The sequence below is a fragment of the Nansenia antarctica genome (assembly GCF_963989245.1).
Source record: "Nansenia antarctica genome assembly, chromosome: 7".
In the NCBI taxonomy this organism is placed as follows: Eukaryota; Metazoa; Chordata; class Actinopteri; order Argentiniformes; family Microstomatidae; genus Nansenia; species Nansenia antarctica.
The window spans coordinates 41,044,015-41,063,744 of NC_137677.1; the positions used below are offsets into that span (position 1 = coordinate 41,044,015).

General features: G+C 42.5%; 1 protein-coding gene across 1 annotated transcript; it reads right to left on the bottom strand.

The window, feature by feature from the left end:
• Positions 1–1,294: 1,294 nt before the first annotated feature.
• LOC308162994 (leishmanolysin-like peptidase) lies at positions 1,295–18,675 on the bottom strand (the record flags this gene model as incomplete). The annotated part of the gene is made up of 17 exons (XM_080537159.1): positions 1,295–1,395; positions 2,190–2,400; positions 2,970–3,100; positions 3,952–4,111; positions 4,837–4,969; positions 6,421–6,531; positions 7,679–7,755; positions 9,024–9,131; positions 9,348–9,465; positions 13,091–13,185; positions 13,375–13,480; positions 15,031–15,209; positions 16,211–16,328; positions 16,877–16,959; positions 17,106–17,136; positions 17,298–17,395; positions 18,544–18,675. 17 exons carry the CDS (start codon positions 18,673–18,675, stop codon positions 1,295–1,297), a joined length of 1,992 nt encoding a protein of 663 aa, XP_080393285.1.
• Between the last annotated feature and the right edge of the window lie 1,055 nt (positions 18,676–19,730).

Genomic DNA, 19,730 nt, shown 5'->3' on the forward strand with positions numbered 1-19,730 from the left:
TGAAAACCCCCATGCTACATTCCCACTAGGGGAGGGGAGGGGTGGAAGTGTGTGTGTGTGTGTGTGTGTGTGTGTGTGTGTGTGTGTGTCAGAGTAGCACCGCCACCTCAAAATAAAAAGAATCATCATCTTCTGGTCTGGAGGTATGGCTTCTGGTTCTGATTACAGCTTAGTGGCACTTAATTAAGTTTGATAGAGTGAAGTGACATCAATGGCTTATTTTTCCTCTTTTCCTCTGAAAGTGGACTTACTTGGTATACATCTTGGCTGTGTTTGAGATTGCATACTACCGTAGCATTGTGTAGTAAAGCGAGAATGGCTGATTGACCAGAACACTTGAAAGACCAGGGTTTCATACCGCATTCACACAAAAAAACAACCTGGGACATGAAGTACATACTCATGCAGTATGCAAGTCGTTAGTATGTAGTATGCATGTAGTAATGTAGAACCCAATTCCAAACTGTCAGTGATTGTATTGACGGTAGGCAGGTCTGGATGAACTCTATACTGAGAATACTGAACTCTAGTACTCAGGTTCCCACTGACTGTGTCCGAGCTCTAGTACTCTTTCCACACCATCACACCAACCCGGGTTCACAGGTTACAAGTAGGATATCCTACTTGTGTGTTGAAATGCCATACGGTGCCCTGGTGGAAGTTCATCTAGACTTGTTAATGTTAGCATTTAATGTCAATGTCAATGTCAGCATTTATTCAGACCCCGCTTTGGGCTTTTAGATGTAGCCAGTCAACCGTTTGAATGAGAACGTGCAGCACACTCCCCAAACCACCTGGACTGAAGAGAGGATGTGTGGGGCACATCTCCAAGTCTTTCCCCAAGGAAGAGAGGATATTTTTCAATCATTAGAACTACTGTGTTTCAGCAAGTATCACAAATTTACCTCACTTAGATAGATAATGAGATTATACAGTGAGGCCTTTTGAGCCAAAAAAGTCATTGTTTTAACGAAAAACTGAATAATAAAATCGATAGTTAAAACTTAAAATTAAGTGACTCATTTTCCGATGTTCCTGTGATTCCTGGCTTTAGCCCGACTCTGGTTTTAGCCCGAGTGTTGTCCGCTGTCTTCCTAATGGAATTCTTTCGCAACCTTGTAGGCTTTTCACAAAAACGTTCAAAGACTAAATCCCTTACTAGGAATTTCCAGGTTTGATGTAACCCTGGCATCGGCTGTCTGAGATTGTGGGACGCCTGCCCGGAGTGGACCAAACATGTGCCACTTTTTTTTCTCTCCAGACAGAGAAGCTCCCAGCCTGTCATCAGTGACCGTCAGTTCCACACACACAGGATGAAGCCAGCCACTAGCGGGACCAGGTTGACCAGGAGACGCCACAGAGTCACAGCCAGGCTGGAGGAGCTGGAGCAAGGGTCTGGAACACAAACACAACCAGCATTTTTGCATTACACTGTATGTGTGTCTGTGCCTGAGTATGATTTGATCAGATTTTGATTTGATGAGTTCATTTAAAAGGTGCATCATGACTCGCCACTTTTGTCAGTAAACAGCTGAGGGAAGAAGGGACTGGAGAAACCACCCTCAATGTCATAGACAGAGATATGGATGCAGGACTGACCATCCATGACATCAACATGATCATTTTAATCATGTTTTGAAGGTATACAGTGTTTGTTTACAAACTTTTACAAATGTTTATTATTTTTGTATTTATTTATTTATTTGTTTTATGTTCTTGTTTGTTTTGTTTTTACAAATAATGGAATAAACACGTTTCTATTTGGGGTTCTGATGGGCAGGTGACCGTTGAACTAAGCTCATGAGGCATTTATAAGTTATATTCTTAAAAAATCAATGGCTACAGCATATATATATATATATATATATATATATATATACAGTATATCATTAAGTAAAAGCCACCTTTCATAGTGCCCATCCCCATAGAGTCTTATAAGACACTGTCAACATATTCTGCACAATTAGTAAGTAAGTAAGTAAAGTTTATTTATAAAGCACCTATCACAGACCAGTGGTCACAAAGTGCTTTACATAGGCTATAAAAACATAATTAAAGAGCAAAAGTAATAGCAGGTTAAAAGAAATAGGTAAACAAGTGAAAATAAAAACAACACACATAGCTTAATTAGTGAGCTTAGACGTGCATCTGAATCTACAGGACTGGAAGACGAGCAGGAGAAAACTGACCAATAGGAAACGTCCTGGTGGTGTTGAGGGGCGGGAGCTGGTGTGGGAGGGGGCAGGTGCTGCAGAAGTCGTGGCAGGCGGGGCAGATGAGCACGCCGTTGTAGACCCAGTCGCTGATGCGCACGCTGACGCTGAGGAGCTGGCCCGCACGCACACACCTGAACGCCTGGCCCTGCACCAACACTGTCAGGCCCTGGCTGGAGCAGGACAGCTGGAACACGCACACGCACGCGCACGCGCACGCACACGCACAGGCACAGGCACACAGAGACACAGAGACACAGAGGCACGGACAGAGACACAGAGACACACACACACACACAGAGACACAGAGGCACAGAGGCACAGACAGAGACACAGAGGCACAGAGACACAGACTCACAGACACACAGACATACAGACATACAGACACACAGACAGAGACACAGAGACACAGACACACAGACACAGAGGCACAGAGACACAGACACAATCAGAGTACTTTTGTTTGGTTGGTGAATTCTTTAGGTACACACAATACATAGCCTTGATATCAGTATTGGCCAGTAATCTAAAAACACGACATTGTTATAAGAATCTATTTCATAGCTGGTATTCAGATGGACATATTTTTGACATATTTTTGATAGGTGGGTGGTAGGGGGTGTTCTTGTATTCATTTGTGTGTAAAAAAATAAATAATATTTTTTTAAAGCAGAAACACACACAGCCCACACTTCCATATGGAGGAAGTATAAAAGTGATGCTGAAAAGGGGTTGTGGCGCCCCCTGGTGGCTTACCTTGTAACAACCGCTGCCCCAGTCAGGGTAGGTCATCCTCCTGGTGCACTGCTCCATGACGAAGGCAGACTTCTGGTAGAGACACACAGAGTCCGGGCCGTACTGCTCCACGCCGTAGTTCCTCGACGACTCTGGAGAAGGAGAGTCAGGTGAGTCAACAGCTGCAGGGGACGTGGCCTCAGCCTGAGGTCACCAGCAGGTCATGGACCAGCCGCCCTCAGAGATCAGAATCAGAATTGCTTTTATTACATCAATGTAATACAAGGAGTAAACAAGTGAAGATATTATCAAAGCGTACGCGCCTGTCGATCACCCGTCGCATCGCGTACGCTTTGATAATATCTTCACTCCATGATCATCTAGTCTGGTCTGGCGCCTGCGCCATCTGTTGTTCTTCCTGCACACAGTAAAAATATCCAGGATCTAGCAGCGTCGTCGGGCTCGCGCAAACAAACCCAGCAAATGTTTTACTTGCTCCGGGCAAGCGTTACTGTCGAACCCTGCGAGGCTTTTTTAAAAATTGTGGATATACTAATCCAACGTACGTGGAATAGCCCCCAGGATAGAGACAACAATGGCTGTAGGCCCATATACAATAGCGTCAAAGCGTCAGAGCGTCAATAATAGAAACAGGTGATCCATGACCTCAGATGGTTTGTTGACACAGATTTTAAGTATGTTACTTCTACATATGAGCGGCATAGGGGCGGCTGTGGCGCAGGAGGTAGAACCGCCGTCTAATGATCGCAAGGTTGGCAGATCGGCGGTTCGAGCCCCGGCTGGCCACATGTCGAGGTGTCCTTGGGCAAGACACAGAACACCAAATTGATCCCAGTGAGTGGGCCTTGCATGGTAGCTTGCCACCATTGGTGTGTGAATGTGTGTGTGTGAATGGGTGAATGAGAGGCCGTTGTAAAGCGCTTTGGATAAAGGCTCTATATAAGTGCAGTCTATTTACATACAATAGTAGAGAGAGTCTCACCAGGCTGGTTTTCCTGGACCCTGCAGTAGGAGTTGCGTTGGTACTCTCCGCTCAGGTGCCAGCTGAACTCCTGGCTGAAGGGGCAGAAGTCAGCGATCTCCACAGCGCCCCCGTAGGAGGACAAGTCCTTGGCAGCCACGTCAGGGATATGGTCAAAGTACTGCAGGAGGTCAAGAAAAGAAAACAAGAAAACAAGAAAACACACAAAAAACAAAAAACATTATACTCAATCACCATTCATTTTTGTGAAAGTAAAAATAAGTCATTGTAATATCAAGAGCTTGCTGACGCAAACCCACTAATAAAAGCGTAGAATATTGTATTGACGTATCATTTTAGACATCCTTTCCAACTGTGATATGGTCTAATGTTGACCATCAGCTGCCTATGTTCAGAAAAACCTTCCTTTTTAACCCATGGACAGCCTTGTCAAAATGTTAGATGACGACTTTCATATGCTGACATTCAGAAAACATTCAACCAATGCGTCACTGTGGGGCAATGCTGGATGGTGACCAACATAATGACAACCCTATTACAACCTCCACATACACAACAACCAGCATTTTAGCAGCAACCAATCAAAACCTCATTACAACATTGGAACAATGACAAAATAAAATGAATATATATATACTAGCTTATCCTTTAGAAAATGTAAGGATACTGGGTGGTAGAATGCACATATCTAGGAAAAGTCATGAAAGGAGGGTCCTGAAATTTGATTGAGTGCAAAGATGTAAAAATGTTTTAACTCACAGGGTCAAATGACCCCTCATGGTTGTTCTAGTGTTAAGTCCTGTTACGGTGGTCTGTGTTGTCTCTACCTGGTAGTCCAGCGGGAGGTCTGTGTTACCTGGTAGTCCAGCGGGAGGTCTGTGTTACCTGGTAGTCCAGCGGGAGGTCCTCTGGGTACTTCTGCAGGTTGCACACCGCCACGGCCAGCTGGTCCTGCCGGCAGGTGAGGTGGAGTGGGGTGGCCCGCACTGTGTCACAGTAGGGGGTCACCGGACGTCGACTGAAACCCAGAGCAGAAAGGATCAGACGGAGATAATAATAATAATAATAATAATAATAATAATAACTTTGATTTGTATAGCGCTTTTTCTGCAAATGTTGCAGCTCAAAGTGCTCCAATCATTATATAATCATCATTTAATTATTTAGTCATTTAAAGGCAATATTAAAAAGATGGGTCTTGACTTGAACATATTTGCTGAGGCTGCATCCCTAACTGGCAGTGCATTCCACAATTTGGGTGCATAAAATGAGAATGCAGCCTCACCAAATCTCTTCTTTTGTACATGTGGTACACAGAGAAAACCAACGTCAGAAGACCTGAGAGCTCTATTGGGCTGATATGCTAGCAAAAGGTCTTTCAGATATTCTGGTGCTGTGCCAGTGAGAGCTTTATAAACAAGCAGAAGGATCAGAAAGATGCGGGGATCAGGGCTCATCCACGTGCCTCGATTCAGTCTTCCCATTGAAAATGGCTGGTTCTTCAGGCAACTATAAACCCATGAATATGAAATCAGAAATTTTACTGATTAGACTCAGAGACACTGGGCCCTATTATGCACTTCATCAATAAGACGAGGTGGTAGATCTAAACTTAAGACGTGGAGGCGTGGTCAAGGCCACTTTGCTATTATGCGTGCTGTAGTGGGCGCCTAAAACCCGGCGCTAAGTAAAGAAATTAGTCATGGGTGTGTTTTGGGCGTCTTCTCAATCAACCCAATCAGCGTGCCAGGTGCCATTCCCTTTAAGAACCGGCTGCGTTGAGTCATTAGCGCTATGCTATTATGGAAGTCCTGAGAAGGAGGTCAGCGCGCTTCTCTGCCTCTCCCTTCTGAAATAAAGCATTTATACTGTGACCGTAATTGACGTCTTGCCGTGGAGCCACGTGCGTGTTCATGTGTGCCCACATGCATGCGCAAACCGCAGAGGCGCGCTCGTGTTTCAAAACGTGCATGAAGTCTAAACTTAAGAACTTTTCAAACCACTTCTTAGCGATAGGAGCAAAGTCAGATCGCATAATAGCAGGGGCGCCTAGTGCACTTCATTAACATATGAACACTCCCACAATGAGCAATATATGCACGGGAGTTTTACGTCTTATGTGTGGGCGCCTATCAACACCTGCATAATAGCAGTAGCGCGTATGAAGCGCATAATAAGGGTGGGGGTAGGTCTTAACCTGGCGGTGCGTCTTAATTAACACTTAAGACGGCAAGTTAAGAAGTGCATAATAGGGCCCAATGTGTTTTTTACCCTCGGATGCTTTAATTCATGGATCTTGAGCAGACATGGAACAGTTTGCTGGTAACACAACACTTCGTTTTAAAAGTAAAACCCTAACAATCGGGTTCGTCTGCACACCATTAGGTTGTAAAAAGAAGTAATCTGTAACATGTTTTGATATGTTCTATTATCTCTATGGACGGCTGTTATATCTCAGTGGCCACTTGCCTCTGGCGTTGGCTGTCCATCCAGAATTTGCAGCTCTTCATGACGAAGTCACAGCCGAAGCCCCGGCCCCAGTCCAGCCTCTCTGCCATGCTGTAGTTAGCCCTGTACCAGCTAGACCAACACAGGGACATACTGTAGTTAGCCCTGTACCAGCTAGACCAACACAGGGACATACTGTAGTTAGCCCTGTACCAGCTAGACCAACACAGGGACATACTGTAGTTAGCCCTGTACCAGCTAGACCAACACAGGGACATACTGTAGTTAGCCCTGTACCAGCTAGACCAACACAGGGACAGGCAGAAACACAACAGAGGTTAGGTTAGAAACAGGCAGACCAACACCAGAGCTAGGGTTAGGTTAGGAATAGGGCAAATTGTGTAGTGTATGTCTGTCAACCTGAATATTGACATGCTATACGACACAAATTATTTGTTAAAAGAACACCGATTTTTCTACCTCAAAATGATTAATGATTAATAACATACATCTATCACTTGTGTTTACTAACATATATCTTTATATAGTTATGTATAGTTACGTATCTTAGCTTAGACAAGCCTCCGTGGCTGGCTGGGAGCAGCTACTATGGTCACACTATGGTCATTGTAGGATTCCATCATTCCTACTTATAACTTCCTGGTCTGATAAAAGGCTATTTTCTCGCAACTGGTGGACCAAGTCGGCACGGTAATTTCTCAGTTGTTTTACAGATTATCCCGATTATCAGATTGTAAGCATTAAATTAGTGTACAAAATCGCCCTGAACCAAAACACACAAATACACTGGTTTCAGACTGTGCTCCATCACGCTAGCTAGCTAGCTGGCTAACAACAGAGGACATTGCGCTAGCTAGATAGCTGCTCTGCTAAAACTCTTGTTTGTTATATTGAGTGGTCTCTTCGACATTCAAGCTTTTGTAATATTAAAAAAACCAACAAAAAACCCAACAACATTTTTCTCAATTTGTGCGACTTCACAGTTGCACACTTGGAACACCTTTAACCAGCCACTGTCACATTTCATTATATTTCCTGGCTATTTAGACAACAAAGACCACTTATAACTAGCTGAACTAGCTGTTCCTTTAACAAAAACAATAGTCATCATCATCAAGTACAAGTTTGTTTACTATAGACAAACATCAATCACACAACTCTCCTACTCAAACAGGAGAGCCAGGTGGACTAATAGTCAAAGCTGGGTTTACAACATAAACAGGTTGTTAGGGTTAGGTTTGTGTCATATCAAGCCTACCCTGTGTCCTCCATGATGGCCAAGGTAATCCTAGAGAACACCCGGTTCTGAGTGTGGGATCCAGTCATCGCTTCATTCTGGAAACGACAAAAACAGCAGTAGAATGGAGAAGTCTTGGCTTCCAGCATTGCATGCATACTTTCTCCAAGGTCACAGGGTTCAAGGCCTCGCTGGTTCTTCCGGCTAGACCTTAACTGTCCCTCCTGAAACCTCTCCGTCCCCTCTATGCCCCTGTAGAGTTTCTCTACTGGGCGGCAGTGGCGCAGGAGGTAGAGCCGGCGTCTAATGGTCGCAAGGTCGGCAGATCCGCTGTTCAAACCCCGGCTGGCCACATGTCGGGGTGTCCTTGGGCAAGACACTGAACACCAAATTGCTCAATGAGCAGGCCGGCGGCTTGCATGGTAGCTTGCCGCCATTGGCGTGTGAATGTGTGTGTGAACGGAGGAATGAGAGGCCGTTGTAAAGCGCTTTGGGAATAAGGCACTAGATAAGTCAGTCCATTTACTGTATTTTAAAATAAATAAAATAAAAGCCCATAATTCTTCCTTCTTCTAGCATTTTGACTGCCAATGGCCTCTGGCCCAGGCATAGATAACTTTTTCTTGCGATGACTGATGGATAGATGATTCACTTACTTAGACAAATGTATTTGTTTTAAGTCGATTTGGATAAAGGCATCTGCTAAATGCAAAGATGTAATGTAATATAAAGATGTAATGTAATATAAAGATGTAATGTAATATAAAGATGTCATGTAATATAAAGATGTAATCTAATATAAAGATGTCATGTAATATAAAGATGTAATATAAAATTACATTGTAAATTAAATTGTAATACAATTATATTTGTAATATAAAGATGTCATGTAATATAAATGCTTCTGTGCTGTTATCTGTCCCTCTTTGCTTTCCCACTGTCTCAATTAAAATTAGATTTTTTTTTTAAAAAAAGGCGTGGGACTGAACGCAGCTTTACATATCTTCAATTTAAAATTCTCTTGTTAACAGTGACGATTGTTCATATAGCACCGCTAAAATCCACACTGACGGCATGTAGTCGTTCTTTTAAGGACTACCTGTAGTTCAAAAAGAAAAACTAGTAAAAATGCATTTGAACAGAGCCACCTGGTTTTAGTATTTGCACTGCTAATTGTATCCTGTCTTATTTGACTCCCACAACTTGTCACTTGTCCAATTGTTTCACTTATGTGTTGTACTATTGTCACTTTATTTATCTTCCCTTGCCTTATTGTCATGTGCTGCAATGTCAAGAACTGAAGCCTAAGAATTTTCCTCTCTTTCACTTGTGTATTGTGACAATAAGACTTGAAGCTTGGTCTCACCTCTAGCAGCCTTTTCTCCCAGTGGTTCAGCTCAGTGCCGACGCCACCCTGGTTCTCCAGCTCCATGCCTTCTAAGATGGGGCACCCAAAATGGCTCCTCGCCTCCTCCTGCAAAAAAACACCTCAGGGCATCAGGCCAGAAACACTTCACACACAGACATGAATACACACCAACCGCACCATCGTCACCAGCCGTTCCTTATCGGCCGACTGCAGCACAGGCCAGTCTCTACACAGTGACATATCAGGTCAGATAATTTTCCCTGGAGTGGGTCTTTAATCCTCCATGTCTGACCATGGGGCTGAGTGGAAGTGCTGCCTTACCACCACACGTGGCGTCACCAGGACATGGACTTCATGACGGACCATGGCTCCACCACGGATGTCCCATAGGCGAGTGACTCTCCGTATGACTGCATCACTCCACTGGTATAACCCCAGACTAGGACAGAAACACAAACATGCATCACTCCACTGGTATAACCCCAGACTACGACAGAAACACAAACATGCAACACTTCACTCCAAAAGGCACAACCAGAAAGTTGAGGATGTCTTTTTTTTTTTTTTTTACAATATGTTTATTGGTTTTCAGTTTGCAAATTACATCAAATTGTGCATTGAATAACAATATAAAACATGGCAAATATTTTTCACCTTATTCACCCTCTCTAACAATTGAATACAGACATAAACAGAATTTGCATAGTCTAACTTGAGAAAATAAATAATGTATTCTTAACTAAACTAAATTAACTTAATTTAAATAAGTAGATAAAAATATATATATATATATATACTGTATATATACATAATATACAAATAGATAGATACATAATAATGGTGTGTTTTTCAGATGGATGTACAGGATCTACCCTCCTCCCTCAGAGCATGTTCCTGCTGAAGCAGGTTACCAACATTAACATTATATCTTAAGAAATATAGAAAGGGTCTCCAGATATCATCAAAAACGTTCTGTTGACGCCTAACAATATACGTTATCTTTTCCATTTACATGTTTGATGCCATTTCTTTAACCCACATTCCAATTATTGGCCCATCAACATTTTTCCAATTAAGAGCGATAACATGTTTAGCTTGTAATATGCACATGTCTATGAATCTAAACTCTTTGCTTTGTAATTGTGTGTTGGTGGGATATAAAGCCAGAATAAAAAGCTTAGGATCCATCGGTCATTTCATTGATAAAATGTTATCCATCATATTAATGATATCTTGCCAAAATTATTTCACTTTCACACATTTCCATATACAGTGGTACAGTGTCCCTCTTTCATTGCACTTAAGGTATGTTACTTACATGTATCAGGTATGTTATCATTAAACATATGTAATTTAACAGGAGTTACATATGTACGCATCAGCCATTTATACTAAAGATATTTCCTCCTCTATGTCTTCCTCTCATAATCTCAGTCTGGATTCTGATGATTCACCAGACCCAGACACAAACAAGTCATACAGAGTTGAGATTAAACCTTTATCACAACAATGTCTTGTGATTGCTACCTCTAATGGGGAAATGACAGGTATAACCAATGAATGGTTTTGAGACAAGGATATAAAACTCCTAAATTGAAGGTATATGAAGAAATTATTCTTTGGAATGTCATATTTGGTTGACATAAGTACTTCCTCTTTACTGTACATGTCTTGCACTTTCCTTAACCCTTTTTCGGCCCATATTCTAAATCCTGCATAGTTTTTCCCTGGTTTAAAATTCACATTACCTCAAAGGGCTGAAGCGTGACCAGGAAGAGTTTATATTCAAATGTTTACAGGTGTCAAACCACACATTAATCATAATTCAATACAGTAGGGTTGTCTGTATTTTTCCTCAAGTATTTACGATCTGCTGAATACAAATACAAGTGCAATGGTAAGCTTGGTGTGACGGAACAGGCTTCCAAATTCATCCAAGCAGGGTGGTTTTCAGATGAAAAATAAAACATAATGGACCAGTTGAGCTGCCCAGTAATACCACTGGATGTTTGGACATTTAAGGCCTCCTCTGTCATATGGGAAATGTAATAAAGATAGGCGCAATCTGGGACGTTTATTTTGCCAAATGAAGTTGGTAAACAATTTCTTAATTCTAGTAAATAAAGACGAGTGAGGGGGTAGGGGGATGTTCTGGAACAAATAAATAAACTTATATTAAGTATATTAATTTTTTTAATATTTATCCTGCCAATCATTGAAATTGGTAACAATGTCCAACGCTCTACTGATGAGATGGTATCTTTCATAATTGGGTCATCATTTATCTGAGCAATCTTATTCACCTCAGGGACAATTTTTATACCGAGATATGTGAAATTGTCCATTGAGTTAAAAATAGAAGCATAAACTTTTTTTTTTTACCTTCTCGAATTCCATATATGTCCATCCTCACCGCTATAGCAAATGGTTCTATCGCAAGGATAAAGAGTGATGGTGACAAAGGGCTTCCTTGCAGGCATCCTCTAGAGATATTCAAAGGTTTGGAAATCACACTATTTGTCAAGACTTCCGCAATAAGTCCAGTGCAAAGCATCCCAACACATTTACAAAATGTTTCTCCAAAGCCAAAGCGGGTGAGCACTTCAAATAAATATGCCCATTCGACACGGTCAAAGGCTTTCTCTGCATCACGTGAGAGTAAAGCTGTGTCTGACGCCCCTCTCTGGCTGTGTAAGATATTGAGCACTTGTCTAACATTATGGAATCCCTGTCTGCCCTGGATAAATCCACTTTGATCCTCTCCCACCAGTCGAGGAAGTAGGCCCTCCAATCTTCTTGCAAAAACGTTACAAAATCACCTTTGTGTCCGAGTTCTGGAGACTGATTGGGCGCATACTTTCACATTTTGTGTTTGTTTTCCTGGTTTTGGAAGTAATGTGATTAGGGCACCTCTCATAGATGTGGGGAGAAGATCTTTCTCAAAGGACTCCTGAAACATCTCCAAAAGGGGTGAAATTAATCTGGACTGAAACCTCTTATAAATATCTATAGGGATGCCATCCGGTCCCTGCATACAGTCAACCGCTTCTGCAATTTCTAATTGTGTCAATTTCCCATCTAATGCTCTACTTTCCTCTTCAGAGATTTTAGGAATATTAAGGTTGTTAAGGTTGATTTTTTTCCTTTGAACTAGTAAAGCCAATTATTTGACCCCTAATAAAGGCCTTGAATACCTCCCATCTTATGCTGCCAGATGTTTGTGAAGTGTTACATTCAAAATACAAGTCAATTTGTTTGTCTGAAAAATCTATGAAGGTATAAGACATCCTGATTGAAAATGCCATGTTGGGGGGTCACTCACAAGTTTAGAATCTTTATAAGTCAAGGATACAGCTGCATGATCAGATTTTCAGTATTTCTCACACCAGGTCGAGGTGTCACTTAAAGGATCCAACGTGCAATTAAAGTCACCAGCTAAATAGTCAGAAATAAATTATCATTTAGGATCACAATTTAGGATCATCTTCATTGGGGCCATACACATTTATCAGATGTAACTTTCCAGATAATAAAGTACCCTGGACCATATTATATCTAACAGCTTGGTCCCTAATTATATTCTGGATCTGTAGTGGAACAGATTTATGGAGTAGGATCACCCCCTCTAGCATGCATAGTATAGGGAGCTGACAACACCCAACCTTGCCATCTTCTTCTTATTTTACAGCTATCCCCACTCAGTAGATGGGTTTCAGTAGATGTTTTTTTCATTTCTTTCATATTTTTTTTTTTTATGTCTAACCCTAATAATAATAATAATAATAATAATAATAATACATTAGACGTATATAGCTCTTTTCAAGACACTCAAAGACGCTTTACAAACTGAAAAGATTGAGTAGTAAAATAAAAGAAACAAAAAAATAAAATAAAAGAAAGTATAGGGGTCTAATTAATTTTTAGATTACTAAATCTAAGTGTCTTTGTAGGACAATCTACTCTGTATACTGCAAGTGTATCTAGATTTCAGGCGGAGAAGCAGCGAAAACAAGCAATGCCAGCGTCCTCTCTCGACTGGCTTTTCTTTTTTATTATATACATACCTCTCATTGAATGCTGGTAATCCACTTGCAAATCGAGGTGTCAGCGGTTTACCATGATCATTGTGATAGAACGCAAACAGCCCTGCTGAAAAGCCCTGTAGGGCAGACATGCAAAACTATGAAGCCACGTTCCACATTCAATAAATAACAAGTGGAAGCATATTTAACACATTTACTACTTCATTCATGATGGTTCTTTGAACTCAGCCTTAGCCCAAAACATAAAGTACATGTAATAAGGGATTAATCTGTTCAGTGTTTCACTTGGATTGAAATGTACCCACCAGAGCATGTATGATCTCATGTTTGACTGTGGAGAGCATACCCTCAAACTCCTGAGGCTGGGGAGAGATCATATAAGGACACAGGTTGGCATATCCAGCGATGGGCCTAAGGAGGCACAGACAGGGGACATTAGATGACACACTAATCACCACAGAGATTTTATTTTATTTTTTTAATTAAAAAAACGTTCTTCACATATACTAGGCCTAGCTGTAAAGGCCAATGCACACGGCGTGCGATTTTGTCTCACGACAACATTCGATTCTCAATTCACACCACCGAAGTCGGACCAGGCAGGCTGATTACTATAGGCTCTACCAATATTGCTTGCCTTGCTTCCACAATTTCTACAACATACAACTGGGCATATTGTGCCTACATGCTTGATTGTTATTATTATGTAATATAGGTGTCTTGTAATCCCATATGAGATGGGCCGTGTTGTTGACTTCGGTGGTGTGAATTGAGAATCCAATGTTGTCGTGCGACAATATCGCATCGCACGCCGTGTGCATTATCTCATTCAAAACAATGGAATCAAATTCGGCGGTGCGACAAAATCGCACGCTGTGTGCATTGGCCTTAAGTTTAAGTTCACAGTATACAAAACATTGTGGATGTCCAAGGCTAAACGATTAGCCAGCTAACCGACTGTAATACATTTTCGCTCGTGACCGATGCCATGCTGCCACTGACCCAGCAGTTCCAATGTTAAGTCCAATGTCACGTAGATGAGTCTTTCGTAGCATTTTTTTAATTTTTTTTTTAAATAATCCTTTCTGAGAAACATTAATTGATTAATTGTGCACATCCATGTTTAATCGCACAGGTTAGGTGTGGGTTATAACTTGATACTGTGGAACTTTTTGGAACGAATAACCAGTCATTGTTGAGGACCTTATTTCTATCCCTTGTAGAAATAAAATGTCTGGAGCTAAGACGAATACATACATATTCTTTCAGAAAAAGAATCATCTTTTGTTCTACAGGTCCTATTTCTATCTAGATGTTCTAGAATGTTTCATCTTCTATCTGAACACACAGGAGACGTGTATAAAGAGGGGCCTTACCTATCCGGCTGTGCCTCTAGCTGACAGTAGGCAGCTTACCTGTCCAGCTCTACCTCTAGCTGACAGTAGGCAGCTTACCTGTCCAGCTCTACCTCTAGCTGACAGTAGGCAGCTTACCTGTCCAGCTCTGCCTCTAGCTGACAGTAGGCAGCTTACTTATCCAGCTCAACCTCTAGCTGACAGTAGGCAGCTTACCTATCCAGCTCTACCTCTAGCTGACAGTAGGCAGCTTACCTATCCAGCTCTACCTCTAGCTGACAGTAGGCAGCTTACCTATCCAGCTCTACCTCTAGCTGACAGTAGGCAGCTTACCTATCCAGCTCTACCTCTAGCTGACAGTAGGCAGCTTACCTATCCAGCTCTACCTCTAGCTGACAGTAGGCAGCTTACCTGTCCAGCTCTACCTCTAGCTGACAGTAGGCAGCTTACCTGTCCAGCTCTACCTCTAGCTGACAGTAGGCAGCTTACCTATCCAGCTCTACCTCTAGCTGACAGTAGGCAGCTTACCTATCCAGCTCTACCTCTAGCTGACAGTAGGCAGCTTACCTATCCAGCTCTACCTCTAGCTGACAGTAGGCAGCTTACCTGTCCAGCTCTGCCTCTAGCTGACAGTAGGCAGCGTATGCTACGATGTTCTCCTGGCCACAGCGCTCTGTGGTGACCCCGCTCACGTAAAGGACAAAGTCGGAGCCCTCCACTCCTGCCCCGTCTGGAGGTCCGGCAGGGCCACAGGACTTCCCTGTCTCGCTGCACACTTTGCATTGCTGGAAATTATGAGCACAACACCATCAACAACCCCGTTATCAGGGTAGAACATTTTGGGGTATAACAGGGTATATAACATGGTCTACCAGCCAAGGTGGGAAAATTCTTTGTACCAGCGAATTTCTTTTTAATATAGTTTTTTTAAACCAATATTAAGGCAAAGACCACAAAGAAATACATTAGCGTGACTTCTGACGCTTTGAAAATTATTCCCTGCACAGAACGAACCTCCTGTAGTAAGCCTTAACAACATCAACCCTGTAATCCAAATGACACCATCTAGGTACTAGCATCTCCGCCACGGCAGTTAGCCTACTGGTTAGCATCTAGAGCAGGTGGTTCACATGCAGAAGGTTGTGAGTTCTAAATATACAACCCCTCCTCTGCTAAACATATGGCATTGGCATGCCAACACAACACAATAAATGCAGCAACAGATATTATCATATTATTTGTAGATTTTCAAAATTCGATCCTATTTGCTTGGCGTCAGGTCATGGGAGAACGTATACAATCCAATGTTATGGGACGGTTGTTGGATTAGAATGACAATGGAGAAATGAGGAGACACCTAGTGTCTACTGATCGCAAACAAGATTTGGTGAGATGCATGGAGGCCGATTGGTTATAGGAGTGGTAATTGGATATTGTGAATTGTCTATATGAAGACATCTGTTTGCAACGACATTGTGTTTGGATTCAGTGTGTAGAGGACCTAGGTCCAGGACAGCAGCAGGCTCCAGAACCAGTGTTGAGCCTGGACAATGGCTTGACCACATGCTACAAGCAACAGCTGGCTTCATTGAATTTCCCCCAAGTCTTCTGCCAATGGTATCAGCACTACTGATTACAGCACTACATGATTACTAACATCATACTCCATAGGCTTCTGAACATACTGTACATAGGACGAGTAATATTACCACAGGGTATATTACCATACTTCTAGAATGCATTTAAAATGGCTTGCAACACTTGCTGCTACTGTTAGATGACTGACCTGTAGATGATGCTCGGGGACAATGATTGGTCCACATTTAGTGACATTAGCACATGCCCCCTGGCAGTAGCGGTGAGGGTCATCTTTCTTCCGAAGGTATTGATTGGTCGCACATTGTCTGAGGAGGAACACAATATGTCAACAGCTTCCTGGTCCATGACTTATCGCAATAAGACACCTTTTGTTCGTGGCATCACTGAGATTAGTATGAACTTTTTGTTATCCAATATGAGAAACATGTAGGTCTAACTTACAGACATGTAGTAATTACGTTTACTGACAGACTAGTATGGCGGGGGCTTCAAAAACATACAAGTATGAAGTCACTATTTGATTTGATGCATGGAAACCGGGTGTGAGGTTTGAAACAGAATACTCTGCAACCTAACAACTCAACAACTCTCGCTTGATTGGCCACACTACTAGTCTGTTGATTCCGTTAATTACAGATTGAGCCAATCGTTTCTCTATGGGAGTCGATACAAACTAGCACTATAGGTTATCGTCTGTTTAGTCAATCAGAAACAAGGAAGCTGTCTTGCAACCTCTTGTTTAAACCCCACGTCCAGGGATCAAATCAGACAGTGACTTCATATACATATACACCTTTGACCGTCTCCTGGCAGACTCGTGTGTCGAGCTAAGGGATGACAGAATAAGACTTACCTGCTCAGTACGACTGGGCCCACTCGTTGGCGCACCTGAAACGCCTTCTGAAGATAATCAATTGCTTGTGGAAATAGTTTATCCTACATAAGACAAAGAACAGAACTGAAAAATAGCCCACGATGCTTTTTTACTGTACCAAAAGTGACATTGCCATCTAATTGTCATGCAACTACAGAATGAATGAGAGGCATAGCCCATCTCTGCCTTCATCTCTGAGCAAACATACCTTCACAAGTCTTCTTTTCTCTGGAACTAACCTGAGGACGAACATGTGTTTTTACAGTGCCAGACTGCCAGTTTTGAAACTCATACACTGGCTTCAGATAGCCTAGTTTATGGAAAATAGACAGACATGTGTATTAAACGGGCCTAGTATTAAACATTAACAACAGTATACATTACAGTAAAATCAACTTACTTGTCAACACTTGAATCATAAATAATCTTTATCTTCAATTGTTGATCAGAACTTCTCTTTGCTAGCCTTTCAGACTTCAAATATACTTTATGGATCACCTACAAAGTAGAGAAAAAGATAGAGAAAGGTAATATAGCCTAATCAATCAATCACCTAAGCTCTATACGTTAAGTGATACATTAACTGTCATGAGTGTAATTAAACATTTAACTCATTATTGGGTATACGACTTCAAATCATAGAACATCCACTCGTCAAGGTGAGAATACAATGGGTTGCATTGAATGACATCTGAATGAACAGGATCAACTAGCTGGCCAGTCTGTCATGACAGCGAGAGGAAGCTGTAACTTTGGTAGACTCACACCGTGGATATGAAGCAGCATGTGAAACGCTGAACTTACACACACAGGTGACAGAGACAGAGACAGACAGAGACACACACAGGTGACAGAGACAGAGACAGACAGAGACACACACAGGTGACAGAGACAGAGACACACACAGGTGACAGAGACAGAGACACACATAGGTGACAGAGACAGAGACACACACAGGTGACAGAGACAGAGACACACACACTGGTGACAGAGACAGAGACAGACACAGGTGACAGAGACACACACAGGTGACAGAGACAGAGACACACACAGGTACACACAGGAGAGACACACACAGGTGACAGAAACAGAGACACACACAGGTGACAGAGACAGAGACACACACAGGTGACAGAGACACACACAGGTGACAGAGACACACACAGGTGACAGAGACAGAGACACACACAGGTACAAACAGGAGAGACACACACAGGTGACAGAAACAGAGACACACACAGGTGACAGAGACAGAGACACACACAGGTGACAGAGACAGAGACACACACACAGCAGGTACACACAGGAGAGACACACACAGGTGACAGAGACAGAGACACACACAGGTACACACAGGAGAGACACACACAGGTGACAGAAACAGAGACACACACAGGTGACAGAGACACACACAGGTGACAGAGACAGAGACACACACAGGTACACACAGGAGAGACACACACAGGTGACAGAGACAGAGACACACACAGGTGACAGAGACAGACACAGGTGACAGAGACACACACAGGTGACAGAGACACACACAGGTGACAGAGACACACGCAGGTGACAGAGACACACACAGGTGACAGAGACACACACAGGTGACAGAGTATATGAAGCATCATGTGAAACGCTGAACTTACCTCTGACGGAGTAGGAACCTGATGCTTACATGCATGGCCATGGACAACCAGAACCAGGAGGGACAGTGTGCAGACACTAAGGCTCAGTGACCCGGGCAGCTTCCTAAAGCCTCTGAGCCCCGGCGCCATCATGTGTCAGGCGACACCAGCGACACCAGGCGTGACTCGACGCTCGTTTCATTCATCGCTATGCGACCAGTTGACGGGACGAGAGACACATCTTGACAACCTCTTTATTCATATTATGTCAAATTCTTGAACATCTAACATGACACCGACGGAGACCACCGGCCACCAACTATTATGTTTCGAGCTAAGATGTGATGTGAGATGTGTCGTGAACGATAACAGTGCAGCTCCGCCCACCTGGTACCTCGGGTGGATATGAAAGGATTTCTTCAAAATAAAAGGCGCCTACGTTAAAACATGTTTAAGCATTTACAAATAGAACATATGGATACAGGAACCACAAATTATGTTTGACTTATCTCTGGAAATGTCTTCGAAGCGGCCACGTCGTATTTTACTTATTTCATGGAAAAATATGCATTGTGATCCCGTTAGTTTCCAGTGATATCTTATCTGGGGCTTTTACTTTGAAGTCGTGAAAACGAAAAAACGGAAGTCTTAAAGTTGGATCTGCCACTAAGCCCCGCCCATCAACTTCCTGTTTATGTGAAGAGAGCGGAAGTCGCAGAGGTACTCCGGAAATCCGAGTAATATATTTGACCATTTCGGCAGAGTAGAAAGCGGGAGAGCATCCAGTCTTCCAACATTAGTATTCATTCATTTTGAAGCTACTTTTCGCCGATTTCACTGCATAGTGGACATATTCTCTTAGTATTAGAAGCTAGTGTTATCCAGTCTGTATACAGTAATAACGTCAGTATTAGAAGCTAGTGTTATCCAGTCTGTATACAGTAATGCTCTGCTCTTACAAATGCCTGTGAGTCTGTTGTACCCTTCCAGTGAACACCTTAACTGTCCCAACAGGTGTGACATGCTACTGAGGATGAATAAAGCTGATGCCTGTGACATATTCCATGTTTTTTGCTGTCCCTGAACACATCAAGTACAGTGTGATGAATAGATTTTCCCAGCCAGCAAGATGGTACTCGGAGTCAAATGCTCTGAATGCAGACAGCTTAATACTGTGTGGGGTGATCTGTTAAAGCAATGTTAATGTA